Source organism: Cheilinus undulatus, linkage group 16, assembly GCF_018320785.1.
Source record: "Cheilinus undulatus linkage group 16, ASM1832078v1, whole genome shotgun sequence".
Lineage (NCBI taxonomy): Eukaryota > Metazoa > Chordata > Actinopteri > Labriformes > Labridae > Cheilinus > Cheilinus undulatus.
In genome coordinates, this window is record NC_054880.1 from 11,395,190 (window position 1) to 11,411,507 (window position 16,318).

At 39.9% G+C, this 16,318-nt stretch overlaps 1 protein-coding gene across 1 annotated transcript in view; it reads left to right on the forward strand.

Annotated features, from left to right (window-relative positions):
* Positions 1–15,608, forward strand: part of erf (Ets2 repressor factor) — a 50,677-nt gene extending 35,069 nt beyond the window's left edge. The window contains exons 3-5 of the mRNA XM_041808745.1: positions 5,891–6,003; positions 9,588–10,477; positions 11,204–15,608. Of these exons, the coding sequence (XP_041664679.1) occupies positions 5,891–6,003; positions 9,588–10,477; positions 11,204–11,845 (1,645 nt within the window). The 3' untranslated portion in view covers positions 11,846–15,608. The remainder of the gene's footprint in view (positions 1–5,890; positions 6,004–9,587; positions 10,478–11,203) is intronic.
* Positions 15,609–16,318: the final 710 nt, after the last annotated feature.

Consider the following 16,318-nt stretch of genomic DNA (forward strand, 5'->3'; position numbering starts at 1 on the left):
ACATCTCAAAGTTTATAAAATTAAGCTTCAAAATCATAAAAAAATTAGGCAGAAAAATCTGCTCTAGGATAGTGTGGGCGTGTCTGTTGAATGAGCCGAAGCCAGTCCCACTTTCAAGAAATACGATCCTCTCAGATATTAAAAAATAATAATAAAATGCTTTAGATCAGCGCGCAGCTGCCTGGCTCTGTACCAGCAGAGAGACCGAAGTTTGGGGTTAAATTTACTGTTTTCTGATCCATTTGCCCCTCGGCTGATAAATTGTGGAAATTTACCTCACTAGAATAAATCATTTCTACATCATTAAGATGAAGTGCACTATACACAGGATGAAAGTTGGGATGGGAATGCTTTAGTTGATGAGTATTTCAGACATACCTTAGATCAAATACAGTAGTTTTCTCTTTTTAATGGACCATATGCTGAATTTTCAACTTCCATTTAATCTGTTTTCAATTTGAGCCTTTGATCATCAAACATTTCTATCCTTAATAAAACTTAATACCTTTGTTTTAAAGGGATATTTCAGTATTTGTGAGGTTGGGCCTCATGAGGTACTTAGTAGAAGTGGCGTTATCCTCCAGTGACTTCTGTGAGTATTGCTCCTTTTAGAACGACTCGTGGGTTGTACTGGCAAGCAAACTACGGTACGTCATAACAGGGTACAGTTTCTCTGAAGAATTGAGCGAGTTTCTGATAAAAACAGGCCACAAATCAATGTTGACTCAAACATGCACACTATTGAAAACTTTTCAAGTATTTTATTTTTAACCCAGAAAGCCTCTGTGTTTTTGTCACTATTTTGCAATGCAGGCTTTGGCTTTGAGGTCCAGTTACATGCTTTTGCATTGCAAAATAGTGACAAAAACCAGACGCTTTCTGGGTATAAAATAAAATGCTTAAAAAATGTTGATAGTGCTTACCAACATTGTTTTGTGTCCCATTTTTATCCAAAACTCACTCAATTCCAGTAAGAAGCTGTACCCATCTGTTATGTACAGTCCTTCTTAAAGGAGCAAGGCTCACTGAAATCACTGGAGGCTACTGCCAGGTACCCCAGCTTCAAAAATACTGAAATATCCCTTTAACACTGTATCTTCTGGACAATGTCTAACAGATTCTGTTAACTCAGTAGTTTTTTGTCATTACTTGCATATGTTTCCTGCCTGCATTGTGTGTTTGAGCTCTTGTGCATGTTGTTCATCTGCCTGCTCCTTTGTGTGTTTGTGTGTGTGCCTGTATTCCATGTGACAGTGTGGGTGTGCGTAGTATTCATCTCTATCAGAAGAGGCCCTTCACTCATTGAGTCATTAAGGGGCTGGATGAGCTCCTGGTTCACTCACTCCTGCTCTGCGTTGTTTTCTATTGAACCAAACACCAGTGACTAATCCTCCGATCACACTGAAGCAGAGGATAGCTGGGCACGGTTCCATCATTGTGAAAAATATTACATCAATGATATATTTTGTTGACTTTTTTTTAAACTGTCGCTACTGCTCTGACTCACTTTACTGTAACAATATTTCAATGCAGTAGAAGTATTTTATCTTACTAACATGTTGAATGTTTACTCAGACTAGAATGATGCAGAGTATTCAAGATCTTCAGGTCACAGCTTGATGTATTTATGTGTCAATGTTTTTTTTAGCACTGTTGAAAAGCACAGAAATGTCAAATAGGAAGGGTTATGACTTGGCAGAGTATGGAAGCATTTTGCAATTGTTTCCTAGAATTAGTTTAACCACTTGGAGAGAAAGAAAAGGATTTATGTTGGGTTACTGGGTTTTTTTAACACTTACCCCTTCACAGCTTGAATTTGTTAAAAATGTTTCAAAAAATTAGGTATTGATCTTTTTAGATGGATGATGTTGAAAGAAAAATAGATCAATGAGTGGATACATAACACTGACTCTATACTGGTATTTTATATTCTGCTTCTGTATTGTAAATAGCTTGCAATAAGAGCCATTTTTATAACTTCAAATTCAAGTAAATGTGTATTAATGTACAGATCTAGCCTCCGAGCTTCTCTTAGCTTCATTCTCCTTTAAAGGATGAATAACATGTTAAATCTCCAGAATGAAATGGCCAGTCTGAGCTGAATGAGAAACTCTGATATAGAAGTTTTTTATGTAACAAAATATGAATGTGGTTTTGTCCTGAGGCTCTTGGTGAGTCACAGGGAGCCATTTTATCTTTTAGATGAGCTGTCAGCGGCCCGCTATTCACTCCGCTACATCGCTGTGTGAGTTGACGATGACTAATGCACTCCAACTAATGGAGCCGCCTGTGTAAGCCTCAATCAGAGCGGCTCGCTCACATCCTTAAGTAATCACAGAGGGTTTGTATCCAAGCGTGTGTTCATATTGTGAGTAGGTTGTTTAATTATTTGCTAATGTGCAGTTACAGTGCAGGTAGTGCTTTGTTATCGCTTATGTTTTTATATTTTTTTTTCCCCATGAGTTTCATGTTTTATTATATTACTCTCATACTGCAAAAACAATCCAGTTGTTTTAGAAATGAGCATATGTGTTGTTCGGTAGAAAAAGGATCTGTAGCAAGCTCACAATTCTTGTTGCTGATTTCTTCTCAACAGGTTCTCATTTCAAGAAGTTTTTCACTCAGTGACATACCAGGATACTGTGGTTTTGTTCTTTCTCCAGCGTGCCAAAGCCTTTGTTCTGCCCTCAGGGCTGTAAATGAAATCTAATTCACACCTCAGTTAACAGATCTGGATAAGGGTTGTGACTGATAGTCTGACCAACAGTAAAACGAAAAGAAGGATGTGTTTAAGATTATACAGCAACATTTCATAAAATTTTATCTAAAGTGAGTTGGATGGCTCGTAAACTGGAATAATGCACTGAAAGAGGCAGGTATCACTGTTTAAATATTTCTTTTGTCTTAGATGGGTGTGTAATGTAGCAAAGGGGAGAAAATGCAGAGCACTCCACTATATCCTCCACCTTTTTCTACAAAGCAACTCTACCAGAATGCTAGAAACAGAACCATAGCAGGCCAAACAGATGTACAACTCGGATACAAATTTTAAGATAGATAGATAGATAGGCCTTTATTGTCATTGACACACAGTACAGTACAAGTACAGGTACCGTATTTCAACAAAATAAAAAAAAATTTAAGGATGTTTTACAACTTATCAACTTATCCTCCAAGATTTGGTTTTAAGGTTTTCAGGTTTGGATGGAGTTTGATTCTCTGCTCTGTCGTGATCAGTCTGTGAGTAACAGAGCACAAAATACCTTTTAAAGATGGTTCCTTGTTTCCTGTTTTGCAGCAATAATTTTAACTTAATATTCAGCCCTTAAATGTACCTCAAGGCCCCTGTGGGATGATCTGAAAGAGCAGGAGGCTATCCCTGTTGAATAAGAGGGGTTGAGGAGAGAAATGACAGGAAAAGAAAGATGCAGCAATGTCAGACAAGGCAACAGTCTGCTTAACTATGTACCATTGGGAATTATAATATTCTTAATTATAATATACTGTTTTTCCTTTATATTAGTGCTATGTGTTGATTAGTAGAATCACAATATCAACAGAAGTTTACAGAACACACTGGAGAACAGAAAGCCTACTGCAGCAGTTTAATCAAATTTAATAAAAGGGTGGCTGGCTCCGTTTGGTAAAGTCAGTTGTCTCTCAACTGGAAGGTCAAAAGTCTGATCCTCAGCTCCTGCAGTCACATGTCAATGTGACTTTAAGACACTTGACATGTGAACCACAAATTGATTGCACTGCTGTGTCAGTGTCATCTGAAATGTATGTGGATGCGTATAAGTGGAAGCTGGTGGCCACTCTATATAGTCACCATCAGTTTGTGGTTATTCTGTGAATGGGTGAGTTTAACCTGTGGTACAAGCTCAAATCCATTTACTATTTAATACCTGCACAGAGATCACACCGCTCACATGCATACATTGCATGGTTGTACATAGGGATGTGATTTGAAATAGCTCAGTAGAGTAAAATGAATCTTTTAACATCTGCAAAAAACATTTACTTTGTTAATCAGCTGCATCTTGCATGCTATAGCCTATATACTCACTGGTCTTTTTACAGAAATACTGTATGTGGTGTCCTTGAAATTAATAATGCAAGTCAGTTCATGTCATCATCTATTTGTTGGCCTTATTTTCTCATCACTGTTTTCACAGATCATTTCTAGGGTGCAGTCTCATCAACAATTATTGATTGCCTGACAGCGTTTCTCTGATTGTTTGATTGATATACGTTTCTGCTGATTAATCGGCCTAGAAATATTTGTTTTTTTTTGTTGAATCTGACGCTGGATGGGTCAGTCAGTGTTTTGTTTCCATCTGATGTAGTTTTATCCTCTGCACTTTGTTTTGGAAACCTCTGCCTGCCATTAAATCAGGAAAAATTGTGACTTCCATCCCATTGAAATTCAGCACCATCTCTTGGTTTGCTATTTTTAGAATATCATCTTTGGCCAGGAATCTCTGCATAATAATCATCGATCTTGAACAGATCTTGCAGCCGGCCCCACTCTGTACGCAGTTTCAGCTTCAGGCTTACAAGGCAGATTTTTGTCTTTAATACCTCATTGAAGAGAGACTCCATGAATTTTGTGGAATTTCCCTTTTCCACATCTTTGTCAAGTCCAAACACTCTGATGTACACCACCTCACACATTCTCTTGTGCATGTGGGACAGAGCCTGCTCAACACCAACAAGTTTGGCCTTACACTCCCTTAGTTCGACTTTAAATGAATTAAACTGAGGCTGTAATTATTCATGTCCTCATATCTTCTTGTATGATTGAGTGGATTGGTACAGATTATTCTGACTGCTAAATCTGCATAGTGTCTGCTTCCATCTCTCTCTCAGCTGGACTAGGTTAGGTAATAAGTGTCTTTGAATTTTCTCGACTTTTTAACTTTTTTTTATTTCTTGTGTCATTGACTCCCAACCTTTTGGGGCGGCGTTATGTGCTGCCAGGGAGGCCAAATAAACAACCGCAGTATTAGCAGCCTTGGGGGCTGTCAGGGATGCCTCTTATCAGCTGTATATATTGGCTATAAGAATCAATAAGTTAGTGGAGTTTTAACTTGGACCAACAGACCTATGTCAGCTGTACCCTTTTTCTTTATACATCATCATCCTTACACTGTAAAGTGTGAAATTTGTTAAGTTTTTCAAGCCTAAACATTAAATTGTGTGTTTTAGGGACCTCAGTTTTATGTCTGAATTAAATTCAAATATCTGTATCAATATCATAGTCGGCTAAAATTAATTTTAAATTACTGACACATTAAAAACGGGCAAAAATCCAACAACATGCATGCCTTCCTTTTTTGTCCTTTTTTGAATCAGTGTACGTATGTAGAAGACAGGGATCATAATTCTCATGTAAATTGTCTGTTAGCCACAGAGCAGCACTGAGATTTAGAGTTTACTGGTGAAACCCTTCCTTTGGCTCTTGTATTCTTTTAATTCATTATATTCAGGCTGGCTCATGTACAGTAATCACTCAAAGTTCACAGGGAAATGAGAAGGACTTGATTTGATTGGCTTTTGATAAGCCATACTTACACTCTGGTCAGCCAAGCACCAAGTTTAATAAATGAACACATACAGTGATTAAGCAGATGTATGGGAGAATAATGGCTGTGGTGATTTGTTGATCATTTTGGTTGCACTGTGAATAATGACCGACTGGCTGTGAGGCTGTGAGTCAGCTGGAAAAATGTGCATAATAGTAGAAGTGGTTATTCATGGTTTCACACTCGTAGACATTTGGCTAAATCAAAATGTGGTCATAATCAGAGGTTTACCACATGTTGTTGATGACTATGTGTTTTTAAAACAGTAACTGAAGATAACACTGTGTCTGTTCTTGTCTCTTCAGATACTACTACAACAAGAGGATCCTGCACAAGACTAAAGGGAAGAGATTCACCTACAAGTTCAACTTCAACAAACTCGTGCTGGTTAATTACCCCTTCATCGATATGGGCTCTGGTAAGCACACATTCACATTTAGAACAGATTCTGAAGAAGAGAAGTCATACAAAAAAGTTGAAGTGTTCTGAGATGTGGTTGTTAATAGGGCTGTCTTTAAATATTGAACAAGCTCTTAACAGGGTCATTTAGCTTTTTGAGATAACTAAAAGCAAAATTGCAGAAAATTTTGCACAAGCTTTGAATGTCTTTCTTTTTTGATATCTAGCTGCATTGTAAGTTCTGTGAATAATTGTATTTACAGCAAGAACCTGTTTTAAGGGCTGTAAGCTTTAAAGCAGATGAAGAAAGCTTCCTTGCCTTGAATGGTTTGCATTGTATGAATGTCAGCGTTTGATTGCACTGTTACGAACCTGCTAACACCTGTACACTGCTTCAAAAGATTACCTGAAGTATAACTTAATTCTGCCAAAAAGTAGCTTGACAAAGTGTGTATGGATTCTGATCCTTTTGTCACAGATTTATCTGCCAGCTACTTTCATGATTAATTTACAAGTCGATGTAATCTTAAATAATGGAACTCGGAGCCTACTGGACATGTCAAACTAGCTGTCTGGATTCAGATCTGACCTGTGGCTTCTATCCCGCACATGGTTGTTTAGTCTAGTGGTCAGGTCAGTTTATTTGAGGTTATAACCATGCACCCCATCTACAGAAGCTGTTGTCTGCAAAGAAGGCAGGCTGGTTTTAAATCAGACCTGCAGCTACTTTCCGACATATCATTCCCCACTCTCTCTACCTTTTTTTAAATATCAAAACAGACCTCTTGAAATGTCTTCTGGTACCCCAGAAACCTACAACTATCACATTTGAGAACAAAAATTAGCAAATACTCTGATTGAAACTTTCCATGACATCAAAATAAATAAAGTACATTCCTCAAGATTTAGATTAATCTTCACCTTAATGCCAGAATGTAGCTCAAAAATTACTCTGCAAGGAATAAAAACAATATTTTTACTGCCCATTTTGCTCCTGCTTTTCTTGGAGTTTCTATTGCTGCTTTTTAGCATTGCCATGTCTTATTAACAACAACTTAAGTCTTTTATTTCCTCTGTTTATAAGGAAAAGCAAAAATACAGATATACAGCTCTCATCTTGCTGTCCCGTGATCTTGATGACGCAGGAATTAGTGGTTGATAGAGGTTGCGATAGGTTTAAAATAACAGAAAAATACTGTATTTGATGAACAGTGATTTGATATAGATGTTCTTTTGATCAGTAGACTGATAGTCTTATCATGGCTCTGATCTGTCTCCAGAGTGTCCGTGGGGCCTTAAAAAGTATTAAAAGTTGATAAATCAATCGATAAATCAGATATTGAATGCAAGATTAGGAGGTCTTATTTTATATATATATATATATATATATATATATATATATATATATATATATATATATATATATATATATGGCTTATTCATTTTAAGAGTTGTAGGCTTTTTCTGCTTTTGTTTTTATATTTAGATCTGACATTTTTGGGAACTCTTCCCAATCGTGATTTAAAATCAGAATTAGAGGTTATATGTTTCCTGAAGTTGGCAATCATACCCTTTTGGAGGCTTCTTAACTTTTTATTTTTAACAGTGCTTGTTAATGGGTAATTCTAGATTGTAGTATAAATACTTTAAGGCCATTTAAGTAAAAATTTAGACCTTTCATTCATCTAGCTTAGGTGAATTTGTTTTCTCGTATTCAAATTTGAAAATACTCTAAGAGAGCTTACTTTGCATACCACAATAAAAACACAACTGACATTTTCTTTTCTTTTTGAAACATTTTGTCTTACTAGCAGTGAAACATGCATAATAGATGTTAATGTAATGGATTAGAAATTGAAAATGCGACAGATCTTAAAATGTATAAAAAGAATCTCTAAAAAAATTTTAAATCTATGTCACATCTAAGTTACATGTTATGTATATACTCTGTCCTCGGTTGATTGTGGTTACTTTTAAGGACCACATATTTGATGCTACTACTCCTACTTTAATGTAGCATTTAGAGCCAATTATCATCTGTTATCATGCTGTAGCCATCTAGGCGAGACTGCCCCAAAAATTTCATGTAGTTTTAAGTTTCCAGTGTTATTGTCTGAGAAGTTTTCCAGTTACTGTGGTGACTGACCTAGCAGGATAATCTTTGTAGGTAAAAATTTAAGGTAGGTTTTGTGGTCCAACTTGGACACAATCTAAACACGGAGTTGAAAATAATTCAATCATGTTTCAAGCAGAATTTATACTACCAGCCTCAAAATGATGCCATCATAGAGGTAGTACACAGAATTCGGTTGTAGCGAGTGCACGTCTGTTCCTGGTTAGAGTGCATTGTGTGCTTGTGTTTGAAGACATTCGTGTGCCACGTCCTGGTTTATCCCTCCCCTCCCTCCCCTGAAGTCGTCTCCCATTCTGGTCCCGGCCACCCAGTGCAAACACAGCCCATATGGAGTGTTGGGTACTGGGTGACATAAGTGCAGCACGAAACTTTAATTATAGCCTCCGTGTGATGTGGCCCACACACTGACATGTTGTGATATGATGGTTTCATACGATGGTTACAGACACACAAACACAAGCCCACGTCAATCTGGATTGATGCGCAAGCAAAAGACCCTCACAAACACACGTACACTTTCTCCCCATCGTCCCTGACACACATGGCTGTTAGATGTGTGTTTTTTTTAAACACAGAGACCTAAAAACACACGCTGGAAAAAACAGAGGAACCCAACCCATGTTTGTGATGGCAGTAAGAGCGACTTTTCCAATATTTAATTCTGGCACGTGCACTGATGCCAAGAATTTATTGCAGTGCCACAGTCTCCCTGGCAGGAGAGCAAGGCAGAGGAGGGGCAAAAAGAGAGGGGGAATCTGTGGCTTTGTGTATCCCAGTGTTTTCTTTCTGAGTGCCTGTGACCCTCTGGGTAAAATAGCTGAAGTTATGAGAGACATGTGACCTACTCTCGTTAGTTACTTTGCCCTGTCTTTTCAGTTAAAAATGCTGGTTTGTTCAAAAATATAAAACCATAGTGCTAGTGGTGCTGGTTTTCTAGAGTTCTTACAATCAAAAAGTCTCAGCATATCCACTAAAAGCAGAGCTGAGGACAGTTATCCTTCAAGTACTCTATCAGTGTTTTTATTAGACTATCAGTGTGAAAGAGATACATCTCATATGTCTAAGAAACTGATATCTCTTAAGCCAAAACTACCCTCATATACAGACACAATTACAGATAAAGCAGATAAAGCATGTTTGTTACAATTCCCAGCAAGTGGCAGTCACAACATCACCCTTGAGATCAGCACTCTTCTGTGGCTCAGTACCAGAAATGAAAAACGTACATGACTATTGCATCAACTTTTAAGGGTTTATTTGGGGGGCTAGAGCTCCAGATGTCAGTATTGCCCCTCCATCCTTATATTATCTGTACAGCTTATCCCAGTAGGGGTTCAGGGTGCTTGAGCCAATTTAAGCTACAGTTTTCTTTACTTTATTTTGATTCATACCCTTGTGTATCTGTTGTTGTTTGAACTTATTGCTATTTTTTTAAACTGACTGACTTCTCACCTCGTTGTGTCTTACAGGTCGAGGAGTCCCTCAGAGCGCCCCACCAGTACCAACAGGGGGCACTCATTTCCGTTTCCCCCCCTCCACACCGTCAGACGTTCTCTCCTCAAGCGAGGAGCTTCGAAGCCCCGGTATGTTCAGCAGTGTGGCTCGCCGCATGGCCCGCGGCTCTGTGAGCGACTGCAGTGATGGCACCTCCACCAACTCTGAACTAGAGGAAGCTGTTGGAGCTGATGAGCGGGGCGTGGGGCCTGACAGAGCCTTCAGGGGCCTCCTGCCTCCCCGCCTGCCTCATGATTCTCTCTTCAGAGTTTACGGTGGGGCCCCCAACCCAGCAGGGCTCCCCAGGCCTGCCCCTAGGGTCCACCCAGAGCCCCTGTCTCCATTCCCTGTCTCCCCCCTGCCTGGCCCTGGAGGTCTCCTAGCCCCAACTCTGTCCCCAGCTCTGTCCATGACCCCCACCCCTCACCTCTCCTACACCCCCTCCCCCTCCCTGTCCTCTCCCATGATGGGTTCCCACTTCTCTTTCAACCCAGAGGACATGAAGCACTACCTGCAGGCCCACACCCAGTCCGTCTACAACTACCACCTCAGTCCGCGAGCCTTCCTCCACTACCCCAACATCGTCATCCCGCAGCCTCACCGCCCCACCCTGGAGAAGCCGGCCGCCCATCACCTCCACGGCCCGCCCCTGCCACTCTCGCATTCGCTCAGCCAGCAGCAGGGAGTCGGAGAGGACGGACAGCAGCACCCATCGCCATTCAAGTTCAAGCTGCAGCCGCCTCCACTGGGGCGCAAACAGAGAGAATCAGGAAGCTCATTGGCTGCTTCTTCTTCATCCTCCAGCCAGTCCTCCTCATTCTCAGGGTCGGCTCATATAAACAACGCAGGGCCTCCGAAGATTAAGGTGAGACTCTTAACACAGATGCACAAAGATGCACATAAAACAAGAACTCCAAAGATCAGAATGATTACATTTAGCTTTGGTGACATGTTAAAATGGCTCATGAAGATAGAAGTCGACATACCCTGGCAACAGTGTTCAACCTTACACTATTGCAAATTTGAAAAAAAGACCGGAGGATTTTGTTCCCTCCTTTAAACAACAGTATGTAACCCCGCAAGAGAGAATACTTTCATTAAGACATTATATATATTGAGCATAAACTGCATGTTTGCTGGCTAAAAATGTTGCTTTCTCCATCAACTTGTTTTCCCACAGTTTGGCAAAGCCTTGATTTCTTGTTTCATAAGTAACCCAAATACTTGCAGATATGATTGAAAACTAACTAATGATATTCACACAAATTGCTGTATTCAAGTAGGTTTTTTTTATTTTTACCTTTTGAGTACATTATGAAATCAGTACTTTTACTTGAATATATTTTGGGGAAAGTTTTGTACATTTGGTTCTCATTACTCAGTACATTAAGTGAACATAAAATAAAAATACTTTTTACCTTTACTTGAGTAGGTTTATAACCCAGTAATACTACTTGTACCTCATTAAATTTGAACCAAATTACCTTCACTCTTATTAAAATGCAATAATCCTGTACTTTTTCTTCCTCTTTTGAATTTCAAGTAGAGTAACTTCTAAACTGTCATCTTTTAAAATATTCCTCCTCTCTAGGTGGAGCCCATATCAGATATTGAGTCAGAAGAAGAGGTGGAGGTCACCGACATCAGCGAGGAAGACGAGCTCAATCACATTGATGATGACGAAGAAGGTGACATCTTCACACCGACACCTCGTCACAATCATCATCAGCTCAACAACCACCATCAAGCGAATGGAAACGGGAGCAGCCTCTCTGCCCCCCCACAAAGCAGCCCAGAGGAAGACCCCGATGACGATGAGGACGTCTTTAAGACTCCCGCAACTCCTCCCATCGGTAGCAGCGGCCTGACCTTCCCTCTCCTCAGCCTGAAGAGCGAACCTGGTCAGATGGCTCCCATCAGCCCTGGGGGCACACGCTGCATCCCGCTCAAGCTGCGCTTTAAGCGCCGCTGGAGCGAGGACCAAAAGATGGAGGCTGACGGAGAGAGGGATGAGGCAGAGGACAAGAAAGTGAGGGCTGACGGAGAGGAGGAGATGGAGGAGAAGAGAGAGGAGGCAGGCAGGAGAGGGGAGGAGATGGAGAACGGGAAAGGAGGAAGGGGAGGAGGTGTTATTTTGGGGTTGATGCTCCCGCCACCTCCCACCCAGCGCAGAGCGAGTTCAGAGCTGCAGCGAGCTACAGCACAGCTGTCTCTGGAAAACACCGGCTGCTGAGTGGATCCACGCACATACAGAGGATCCTTTTAAAATACCAACACACAGTTTCTAAAACTTACAGGTAAACTTATGTTGACCATAATGCCAGGTAGCTTTTTATGGCCACCAAAACATGCTCTGGTTCGACACAGTAACAGAAAGCCAGTGTTCCTCTGTTTTTATTGGAATATTTCAATGTATTTATGTAGGGCATTGTGTTTTTGTGCAATAATGTCAGAAGGTTTCGGGGCACAGTCTTTGCATATGATTTCACAGAAACAACAATCTGCTCCCTAAATACATTGCATCTGTTGCAGAGGTTTAGTAAAACAAACATGACGATGTTTTCTGCAGCATGAGCAGCTTTTACTATGTTCCGAAAGAAGCCACACTGCATTATGGTCGATGTAAAACCATAAAACATAAATGTGCCTATTTAGCCTCCAATGTACCGGACACAATGTGCGCCTATTTCCCTCTTAAACATGAACACAGCAGCAGAGTACCTTTTTTTTTTTACATTAGGCCTCTTTAAGAGTATGAGACAGTTCCTAACATCTTTTAAGCATAGCACATTGCCTTTAAAATGCCTCCTCACTCTCATCGTGCCAGTTATGCCATAAAACTCTTCACCTGTGTGCCCCAGGTTATGTCTTTAGAGGGTCTGTTGTTTATCTAGTACAGCCAAACAACCCCTCTAAAGAGGAAAGAGGCAGTCTCACTTGTACAGCAGTAGATTTAATTAATTATTCCACCACATCTGGCTTATTTGAAGTTGGTAAGCCCCCCCCCCCCCCCCCATTATGTCCTCATTTGTACTCACATAACAGACTGATCCTTATGTTACTAAAAACTTTGAACAGCCCTGATAGAGATTACAGAAGTGCCTCTCTGTCTGCACCCATCACCATGCAGTCGTTTACAAGATGGAGGGAAGTAGGAAAAAAAAACTTGCTCCGATGAATCTTAAAGGCTGAAGAGGGATGTTTTTTCTCCTTTCAAGAGGTGATAAGAAAGAACTCTTCAATCACAATCTTTTCCCCAGGAACTAGCTTGGACACTACAGAACTGCTTTGTGAGCGGGCCTTTCATCCTCAGCTCATCACTACAATGTAAAAAAAGACTTAAAAAGAGGATAAGATCCTAAGAACAGTCAAAGTCTGAGATGAAGAAGATTTTGATGAACTCTGTCCTCACACAGCGTTGAAAGACTTTCATAGACTGAGAATTCAACATGGTTTCCACTGTACAGAAAAAAACAGCTGGCTTTCTGAGGAAAAGCTGGATCTTTCGTTACTTTTCTCATCACTTGTAGAGGAAACGAGGAAGCAGCTTTTTGCAAGGCTGTAATTACACACACTTGTCTCTGGATTTGTGTGCGTGGACCCACAGCCTCGAGGATACAGAGGGCGTCCCTGCTTGACTCCGCACAATCTCAGAGGGGTAATCGTGGTGTTTTCCCCCCTCACACATACAGATCAACAGCTCTCTTCTGCATTCCCCCTGTTTATTTTTTTATTGTTTTTGATGCTTGTGCCTCATACAGACTTGGACAGTATTTTTGGGCATTTGCAGTGATTTAAGGACTTTTAATCTGTTTATGTGATGTTTCGAAGAAGAGACAATTGAGAGGAACCATGTAATGAATGTGGAGCATCAAGGTTAACTCAGGCAAAATCTTTACTGAGATATCAAGAAACAAACTTATTTTTACAATGGTGTTTTATTCTTTTGGTTTAACATAAAAAAGCCCATTTTAACGAACAAAGATGAATAAGATTGTGCCTTTTTCTAAGCCAACATTAGTTTTATGAAACACCCCCAGTGAAATGTTTATCACACTCACACAAAACCAACATGCCTTCAGCTTTTTGTAAGAGAGATACAGAAAAAGTAAATCTACACATATATATTTTATTCAAATATATATTGAATTCAAATATTATATTTCAATATGGTCATTTGATACAAATCAGAGGAGAATCCTACTATTTTTAATGGTAAAGATGTGTATATATTCTAATGGGCATATTATAATTACCAGTATAATTCAGCCTTTGCCTTCTCACCCTTGCCTTCTCTTGACCGTTGAGCTGCAGTGACAAAAGCCCACCGCTGTCAGAGTTTTATATTTATATTGTTAAAATAAAAAAAAAAAAACAGTTATTGTGTATTCAGGGGATGGAGGGGAAAAAAAGCCGTGGGTTGAGTTTACCTTGTTGGGAGGTGTTTGATTCTGCATACCTTAAATAGCAGCCGGATGGGGTTTACAAAGTCACAAACAGGGGAGCCACACTTTTTGTCCAAATCAAACTAGTAAACCCCACCCAACTGCAACAGTTAAACACAATCTGCTCAGAAACAATGGCAGCACAGGTTGTAACGGGATGCCGGTACTTAGCTCAGGGCACACTGATTCTGATTGGACAACACAGACGAGTTAGAGGGCCACAGCAGCTGATAAGACCAGGCATAAGAGCGTGGACTCTGCTCTCAGTTCATGCTCTGTGAGTGTGCATGGGCCAGCCTGAACCCTGCCCACATGCTCGCACACGCCATCCTGGTTAGAGCGAAGCTTTACTGTGGCTAGAAGAAAGGGAAACATGACATCACAAGTGACATCAGACGCCCCCACAGTCTCCGGCATAGACAGCAAACTGTAGAAGCTACACACATTTAAAGACACACTCTCAGAGGAAATTACATCACAAAACCTCTGTGGAGAGAGAGGGACTTCCCATGATCTGACTCGCTCATTTTGAACAGTGTTAGTGCGCTTGTGTCTGAGAGTGTGGTTTTCATGGTTGTAGCACTCTACGCATACACATCTAATTATTTAATACTGTTTGAAAGGCCACATGGTATATATAGTCTGTGCCTGGGTTGCTTAGTCTCAAATTTATCCTCCAACCAACTCGTCGTGTTTGTAAATTAAACACACAGCCACTTTAAAGAAGTTCTGTCCTCACTAGGGACAAAAACTTGACCCTCCTAGTATGGGTGTTTTTCCTGCCTCCTCTATCTGACGGTAAACTTTAGGGACATAAATAAGTCACTGAGCTGTACCGGAACGTTACACTTGCGCTGCTTTACCTGTTGTGGCTTCTAAAACTCAAAGAGAGGGAGAGAGATTCAGTTTTCCTGCTCGGTTGATATTTCAACCTCAGACATTGTTCTTAACATGTTCTCCTGTATTTTTCACACATATTACTGTTACTCTTGTAATTATTATATTATTAACTTGAGTATTTTTTTGATTCTTTTGTATCCTCTTGCCATGGCCCCTGCTCTCCTCTCCACGAATTCCTGTTTTTTTGTGAGTTATTGTTCCACTTTGCACTCTTTTCCCATGAACTTCAACCAGTTGGCTCCAGTGCAGTCTTTTTATTTTATTTTAATTTTTGTACTCATGCTGATTTTATAACCATGTTACCATGGACAAGAGGAGGGTCACATAATCCCCACATGATATACAGCAGGGGAAAAAACATTTGTTTTCATTTTTTGATGTTGTGTATATATATATTTTTTTCCAATTTTGGAGGAATCTGTAAGAAAAAGAGCTTTGTACCGTTTAACCATTGTATTGTTTGAGAAGTCCTCTCTCCGGTCCTCTCTGTCTCTCCTCTCTCGTCCGCCTCGACGGTGAGCTGTCACTCCAGAGGAGAGACTGAGACTTCTTGTTTTTATCACGGAGGAACCACCTGTACTTATGTTTCTCTTCTATCTGTTCATCTTCATTTGTAATTAAACAATAATCAGGGTTCATTAAAAAAGGTTAAAATGGATTTCTGTGTTTGGCTCCTTTTGTTTATTCAGTGTCAATCAGGATTGAGCAGACAAACTGAAATATTAGCAGTTTTACCTCTACTTTTGGATGGTTAAAGCGGTTCTCATTTCAACATTATTTACTGGTATCATGCTGCGAGAAGCGATTTCTTTCATTGTTGGTTGTCATTTTTTCTAGATTAATCACTCTGTTGGTCCACAAAACGTTAAAAATTTTTATTTTTTCTAATCTTAGCCAGCTCTTAGTCAGCTCTTTATGTGATACGACTGAGAAAAGCAGAATATCTCCATATTTATGAGGCTATAAAACTCTTTTTCTACCATCTTTGTTGGGAAAAATTCAACTAAAACTGACCCTAAACAGCTAAGGTGAATAGAAAGACACACAAAAACTCCATTCCTTTAAAGTTAGAATTTTACTTTACAGTCACATTTAGATCTTAATATGTGAGCTCAGGCTGTCTGAAAGCCTTTCTATTCAAACATTTTAGCTATGAAGTGTTTCACACAGTGCTTAAGTAATGAAAAGGTGATGTAAGAGATGAATCACTCATGAAAATAATCACTGATTGCAGCCTTTTAAGTATCACAGGGGATGATTTGGATTTAGTCATCAGTTGTGCTTGGGGAGGAAAAACATTTACAAACACATTGACAAGCCTGCATCACTGGAATAGACATACTTTCTTTCATGCTAGTATT